This window comes from Podarcis bocagei, assembly GCF_964188305.1.
Source record: "Podarcis bocagei genome assembly, chromosome: 2".
Classification (NCBI taxonomy): Eukaryota; Metazoa; Chordata; class Lepidosauria; order Squamata; family Lacertidae; genus Podarcis; species Podarcis bocagei.
This window is the reverse complement of record NC_138126.1, coordinates 41,640,288-41,648,025: the sequence shown is the minus strand read 5'-3', so window position 1 is coordinate 41,648,025 and position 7,738 is coordinate 41,640,288. Positions and strand designations below refer to the sequence as shown.

The window sequence follows — 7,738 nt, the reverse complement described above, 5'->3', positions numbered from 1 at the left end:
GTTACAGACGCTCCAGGTTACAGTCGCTTCAGGTTACAGACCCCGCTATCCCAGAAATAGTACCTCAGGTTAAGAACTTTGCTTCAGGATGAGAACAGAAATCACGTGGCGGCGGCGCGGCAGCAGCGGGAGGCCCCATTAGCTAAAGTGATACCTCAGGTTAAGAACAGTTTCAGGTTAAGAACGGACCTCCAGAACAAATTAAGTTCTTAACCTGAGGTACCACTGTACTAGACTGGTACAGGCTGTTGGTGTTCTGCATGAGATGCCAGCAGTAATGGCAGGAGAGACTACAGTGTTATTCACACTTCTCTGGGAGTGAGCGTCACTGAACTGAGCAGGACTTTTATCTAACTGGACATATATAGGATTGTACCCTTAGCATCCTCCACACTAAAACCCTGGTATCCTGGGAAAGGTGGGAAGGTGTCACTGATTCAGCTGTTGGCCATCTGATATTGAAAGCTATGAAGAACCATACTGCACTTAAACATTCTGTAATGCTTAAAAGACTGTCAGATGATCTTAAGCATCCTAAAACTGGGCAGACATGAGTTGGGCTCCCATTCAATGCAGTCCTTGTTCTTGTGCAGCTTTTGTCTTACTGCTTTTCAGTTCTACAGTGCCACCCTGTGGTCAAAATATAAAAATGTTTCTCTTTCTTTAACAGCAATAGTAACTTTCCCACTGTTCTAAAAGAACCCAAAGCTGTCCTTTTGAATTCTAGGGGGAAATGGGGTTGGTTCTTTGTGTTTCTGACAGTTTGGTTGAACTGGGCAAAAGCTGTTGGCAATGGGGGCTTCCATATCACGAGCTACACACAAAATCTCCCCCCATCCCTCGCTGTTGTATATGAACACATTTGTGTAAGCATAAATATGCAGATAGGCAGATGGTTATAGGGCACTGAGCAGCCCATGGCTCCTGGCAGATAGACCCAGTGACTTCCTATCTGAAACACAAAAGCTCTGTTTCCATTGCAAGCAAGGAGTGCACCCTGGTGAAGGGATCAAGACGCTGCACGGCTTTTGCAGGTGGTCTTGGATCTCCCGCTCTTCCCCACCCTCACATTTTATTTTATTTTTTGCCTACATGGCAGTTGGGCACACTGCAAATCACAGTGCCATGAGAACCTAGCTACAGCATCTTCCTTCTTCATTTGCAGAGGACCCAGTCCACAGACAGTGGATGGGGGATAGGAAAGCCATCGTTCAGAGAAATCCCTGATAGTGAGAGCCAGAATTTTGTTCTTCCCACCTTGTTGTTGTTGTTGTTTAGTCGTGTCCAACTCTTCGTGACCCCATGGACCAGAGCACACCAGGCACTCCTGTCTTCCACTGCCTCCCGCAGTTTGGTCAGACTCATGTTTGTAGCTTCGAGAACGCTGTCCTCCCACCTAAGTCAGCCTAAATCTGCATCCAAACACATAAATCAGCAGACACAATTTTTAGGCAGTTGTGTGTCATGGGCTTGTAACTCAAGTCTTTTTTTTAAAAAAAATAAATAAATATTTATTAAAGTTTTCACAATATTACATAATGAAAAAGAAAAAAGAAAAAATACAAAGTGAAAAACAGTTAAAAACAATTCCTTCCAGTAGCACCTTAAAGACCAACTAAGTTAGTTCTTGGTATGAGCTTTCGTGTGCATGCACACTTCTTCAGATACACAGTTGATGGACTTCCATTTCATGCGGCTCAATGTGGTGCCTTCCATGGTTCCAGTAGTAGATAGGTAGCCGTGTTGGTCTGCCATAGTCAAAATAAAAAAATTCCTTCCAGTAGCACCTTAAAGACCAACTAAGTTAGTTCTTGGTATGAGCTTTCGTGTGCATGCACACTTCTTCAGATACACGTGTATCTGAAGAAGTGTGCATGCACACGAAAGCTCATACCAAGAACTAACTTAGTTGGTCTTTAAGGTGCTACTGGAAGGAATTTTTTTAGTTAAAAACAATTCCATCTTTTTGTCACTTATCTTTCATTTGCTTGTTTCCCGGACCTCCTCATACCTCCCTTTTTTGTATTCCAGTTCAATTTATTAGTTCAGCAATTCCTTTCCCTCCTTATTTTATCCTGATCTTTAATCTTAATATATTATAACATTAAATTTTTACCTGTTAAAAATCCAATTTTTTCATATTCTTTTATACCATTACAGCTAGAAACCACTTAACTTCAATCCAGCATCATTCTAACATTCATTAATTTTGCAATATTTCTGTAAATAGTCTTTAAATTTCTTCCAATTTTCTTCCACCAACTCTTCTCCCTGGTCTCGGATTCTGCCAGTCATTTCCGCCAATTCCATGTAATCCATCATTTTCATCTGCCATTCTTCCAGAGTGGGTAGTTCTTGTGTCTTCCAATACTTTGCAATAAGTATTCTTGCTGCTGTTGTAGCATACATAAAGAAAGTTCTGTCCTTCTTTAACACCGATTGGCCGACTATGCCCAGGAGAAAGGCCTCTGGTTTCTTCAAGAAGGTATATTTAAATACCTTTTTTAATTCATTATAAATCATCTCCCAGAAAGTCTTAATCCTTGGGCACATCCACCATAGGTGAAAGAATGTACCTTCAGTTTCCTTACATTTCCAACATTTATCATCGGGCAAATGGTAGATTTTTGCAAGCTTGACTGGGGTCATGTACCACCTGTATATCATTTTCATAATATTCTCTCTTAAGGCATTACATGCCGTAAACTTCATACCTGTGGTCCATAACTGTTCCCAGTCAGCCATCATTATGTTATATCCAATGTCTTGTGCCCATTTAATCATAGCAGATTTCACCGTTTCATCCTGAGTATTCCATTTCAACAGCAAGTTATACATCTTTGACAAAATCTTAGTTTTGGGTCCTAACAATTCTGTTTCTAATTTTGATTTTTCCACCTTTCGCTTCCATCGGTGACAGCCACCTTGGGGTTTTATTTTCCAATAAGTCCTTGTATCTTATCCAAACATCAAACAATGTTTTCCTGACAATATGGTTTTTAAATACTTTATGTGCTTTGACCTTATCATACCACAGATATGCATGCCATCCAAATACGTTGTTAAAACCTTCTAAATCCAAAATGTCAGTGTTTTCAAGAAGCAGCCATTCTTTCAACCAGCAAAAAGCTGCTGATTCATAGTAAAGTTTAAAGTCTGGCAGGGCAAATCCACCTCTTTCCTTTGCATCTGTTAATATTTTAAATTTTATTCTAGGCTTCTTGCCCTGCCAGACAAATCTAGAAATATCTCTCTGCCACCTCTTGAAACAGTCCATTTTGTCCACAATTTGCAATGTTTGAAACAAAAACAACATTCTAGGCAATACATTCATTTTTACCGCAGCAATACGACCCAGCAGTGAAAGCTTCAAATTTGACCAAATTTCTAAATCTTTTTTCACTTCAGCCCAGCATTTTTCATAGTTATCTTTAAATAAATTCCCATTTTTTGCTGTCATGTTAATCCCCAGGTATTTAACTTTCTTAACCACTGTTAAACCTGTCTCATTCTGAAACCTCTCTCTCTCCATTGGTGTTAAATTTTTCTCTAAAACCTTGGTCTTTAACTTATTCAATTTAAATCCTGCAACTTGACCAAATTCTTGAATCAGTTCTAAAACCCTTTTGGTACTAGATTCTGGCTCCTGTAATGTCAATACTAAGTCATCTGCAAATGCTCTCAATTTGTACTGTTTGGCTCCGACCTGTATACCTTTAACCAACTGGTCCCTTCTTATCATATTCAGCAGAACCTCCAGGACCGATATAAAAAGCAATGGGGAGATTGGGCAACCTTGTCGTGTCCCTTTTTCTACCTTAAATTCTTCCGTCACCACATTATTTACAATTAATTTAGCCTTTTGTTCAGAATATATTGCACTTATACCATTTTCAAAACATTGGCCTACCCCCATACCCTGTAAGGTTTTTTTATAAAAGTCCAAGAAATGTTGTCAAAAGCTTTCTCCGCGTCCACAAATATCAAAACTGCTTTAGTATTTATGTTCACTTCTAGTTTTTCCAAAATATCAATTATATTGCTCAAATTGTCAGACAAGTGTCTTCTCGGGAGAAGGCCCACTTGGTCTTTATGAATCTCTTCCATCAACACTTTTTTCAATCTCTTGGCCAAATGTAACTCAAGTCTTTTATGTGCCCAGAGATATCCCTGTTTGCAAGTCTGGCAAACTAAACTCTTTGTTGTTGGTTTTTCCTGCTATGTCTCTATTAGAGAAAAGGATTGTTGATTTTGAATAGTTAATTTGTAACACTGCCAACACTTTATGAAATGCATTTAGTTGGTCAACCATAAAGCTTCCCTTGGATTCTGAACCATTAGATTTTGAACCATTAAACCCTTTGCTTTGATGGTACCACCTAGGTCACAGGATCACTCTGCCTGGGTCAGCTGACTCCCAGAATCATTCCCTGTCTTCTAGGCCCAGTAAAGTTCCACCTAACTTGTTGCTCAGTCTGACCAACTTGTTCCTGGTGTGGAGACACTGCCCAAATCCCTGCTTGCTTCTGTGAACCTTGACCCCTGTCTGTGCCAAGCATTTACTTCTGGCCCTCTGATATTTGTTCACTATAGGTTCTGGCTCATGTGGACTGCCAGCCCGTTACCGCCAGCCTCAAAACCTGGCTAACTAGGGCCTGACAACAGCTCTTGTGTGACAACAGCTCTTGTGTCTCTGAGGTTTTGAACAGCCACAAAATTAATTTGTGTGCACTGGAATGTACAAAGGAGTGTGGATACCACCTGTCCGTGCAGTTTGTTTTCAGTGGGGTAGATCCAGTTTTAGCTACTCTGTTTTAGCTACTCACCTGCATCTGGACCCTCTGTTCCTATTTTGCTGCTCTGGAATTCAACATCTGTGTGTTTGGGACCACAACACACACTTCTGGACTGGCAGCCATCTCCCATGCCTGGAGGAAGCTCCTCAGGATCCAACTCAAAGGATGTACTTTCAGAAGTACATGTGAAATGACAACCCAACTCATATTCTAGCACAGCTTTGAATAAAATACTTCATGAAGCATGACTGATGCTTGCCTGACATTTAACATTTAAAACAACTAGGATTTTAAGAAATAAATATGCATTGCAAAACTAAAAGAGCCCCCTTTGCTCTCAAGACTCCGTATGTGTGTTCTTCCTAAAAGTATTTGGTCATTAATGATGTCACTGGATTTCTATGTGTACAATTGGTTTTTTCCAGAGCCAGCAACAACATGGAATTAACTGCAAGGCCAGTTAACTTGATCCTGAATCTTCCAAGGTTTTCTATGCCAGCGAAAAAGAGGAACTGCCATTACACAATCAACATCCTGCTTAAAGAAAGTACAATCCAGCCTCCCTCCCGCCGCTTCTTCTTCAGCGTTCGGTAGCAATTGAGCAGCGAGCTGCAATTTGACAGGGGTTGTGCACATGTGTCCTTGTAAACTTCCGACAAACAGACCAACTTCTGCAGAAAGAGAGGCCTTCTGGGAAGCAGGAACTTTCTCTCTCTCTCCCCGCTACCCAGCAAAACAACAACAGCTGCCTTTCAGTAGCGATGGAGAAAGACCTGCTTATGGGGTGAGTTGTTATTTAACAAAAACAATTTTGTTCTACTAAATAAAGCCATATGTGATACATTTTTTTAAAAAATAAATGTTGAAGACAAACCCAACAGTAACGGCAACAGATGAGGAGGTAAAGAGGACTCATCATTTCCAGTACATTAGTTGGCACTGATAAAATACAATTCACAGTGTATTTCTTAATAGAGTTGCAAGTGGAACCCTATGCCAGATTTTTCTTTTTTCTTTTTTACCCATATGCTGGAAATGCTTTTGCTTCCCGGTATAACAGTCTGTTCTGTTCCTATTTTCTGTCGATTTGTTTTGTTTTTTCATCATCTGTTACATAGGACAGAGCAAATCCGTGGGAACTGAAACAAAATGCTACAGTCTGGAGTCCGCCTGTTCAGGAATCCAAATACTCCAGACACCCCTTTCCTTTTTTTATGTCCCTTCTTACTCCCTTCCCCAAGTCAGCGTTCTGTGGCCACTGAGCATGCTCAGTCCTTCCTGGACTGGGAGGGTGTTTCCTCGCTGATACCTCTCCCTCATAGGTGTAGATGGTGTGATTTTGGCTACATAAGAACCACATTTGGGGAATTTGTGATCACTGGTGGTATATATGATAGTATTCAAGCTAAGAATACGGCTTTCGATTTCTCTTTTTATTAAGGGAAATTTTTTAGCTAACTCAAATATTCAGCGGTGGTTCAGATAAGCAGCAGGTGAATTGGGCAATATGCTCCCATACTTAGACGGCAGGTGGGGGAATGTTGTGGCTGAATGACCCTCCATAGAAAAAAACCAGACCACCTGCATGTAGAGAACTCGATGTCAGACAGAAGGGTTTTAGCCTAGCCTTCTCTCTTAGGCCTCAACGGCACTATATATTGAAAACAGTATCATAGTACTTTAAGCAGCCATGACTCCTCTCAAAGAATCCTGGGAACTGTAGTTTACTACAGGTTGTTGGGAGTTGTTAGGAGACCCCTCCCCCATTCCCTTCACTGTGCTACGATTCCCTGAGTTCCCTGAAAAGTGGGGTCAGCTGTTAAACTGTTCTGTGAATTGTAATTCTGCCTGGTAGCCCTAACCCCTAGCCTCTGCCCTTGATTGTAACATCTGCGTGGGAAACGGTCTGTGTATTCATATACAGTGGTACCTCAGGTTAAGAACTTAATTCGTTTTGGAGGTTCGTTCTTAACCTGAAACTGTTCTTAACCTGAGGTACCACTTTAGCTAATGGGGCCTCCCACTGCCGCTGCGCTGCAGCCACACGATTTCTGTTCTCACCCTGAAGCAAAGTTCTTAACCCGTGGTACTATTTCTGGGTTAGCGGAGTCTGTAACCTGAAGCGTCTGTAACCCAGGGTACCACTGTACAGTCAAACCTCAGTTGTTGAACACAATCCATTCCAGAAGCCCGTTAGGCTTCCAAATTATTTTCGGCGTCTGGGAGCCGAAACGTACGATAACAGAGGCGTCCGGGAACCAAGGTTTGATTGTTACCTGAAAGCATATTGGCTCCTGCAGGATCCAGATTACACCTTCAGAGACTCCCCTTTTGGGTGGAGGTGCACAGGCTTCTGGGTAGAAGTTGTGAGAAGGTTGGGCTGGGTGTGGGGATAGGGCTACAGATGAAACTCTGTCTCCCCCCAGCCCTCCCCAGCTCTCTACCCAGGTTGACCATCTGCACAGGCTCAGGAAGTCAGTAATGATTTGTGGTACAATAAGCAATTGTGTTTCTTCACTATGGAAAAATCCATGCCTCCTTATCTGTACATTCAAGGCGTACAGCGCCGTCAGTCACAGGACAGGAATATCCCAAAGGTGCCCTGTCAGTCTGGCATGCTTAACTGCCCTACCTTATAGCCTTGGGGAACAGCTGACTGTCACGTTGAGTCAGAAAGACCCAACTCTTTCAAAAGAAGTTAAGCGACGTTCTTTTGTTTGCCTTCTTTCAAACAGAGACGGAAATTGTGCAAGTTATGGAAGTGACGGTTCCAAAGATTGCACAAGGTAAGGCAAACCTAGAGTTAGCCAGCCCTAGGCTGAGATAAGATCTGAAAACAGTTTCCAAGCAAAATCTACAAGATGGGCAGGGTATTTACAGTCTCCGAGTTTCTTGTTGTGCAAAACAGATGAGAGAAGAGGCTGGTGGCAGTGCAGCCGACA

At 41.9% G+C, this 7,738-nt stretch overlaps 1 protein-coding gene across 1 annotated transcript in view; it reads left to right on the top strand.

Annotated features, from left to right (window-relative positions):
- The first annotated feature begins 5,397 nt into the window (after window positions 1-5,397).
- The window catches only part of LOC308581618 (protein SSUH2 homolog), a 29,134-nt gene continuing 26,793 nt past the window's right edge, over window positions 5,398-7,738 (top strand). Inside the window, 3 exon segments of the mRNA XM_081184292.1 lie at window positions 5,398-5,580; window positions 7,532-7,564; window positions 7,566-7,582. Of these exon segments, the coding sequence (XP_081040418.1) occupies window positions 5,558-5,580; window positions 7,532-7,564; window positions 7,566-7,582 (73 nt within the window). The 5' untranslated portion in view covers window positions 5,398-5,557.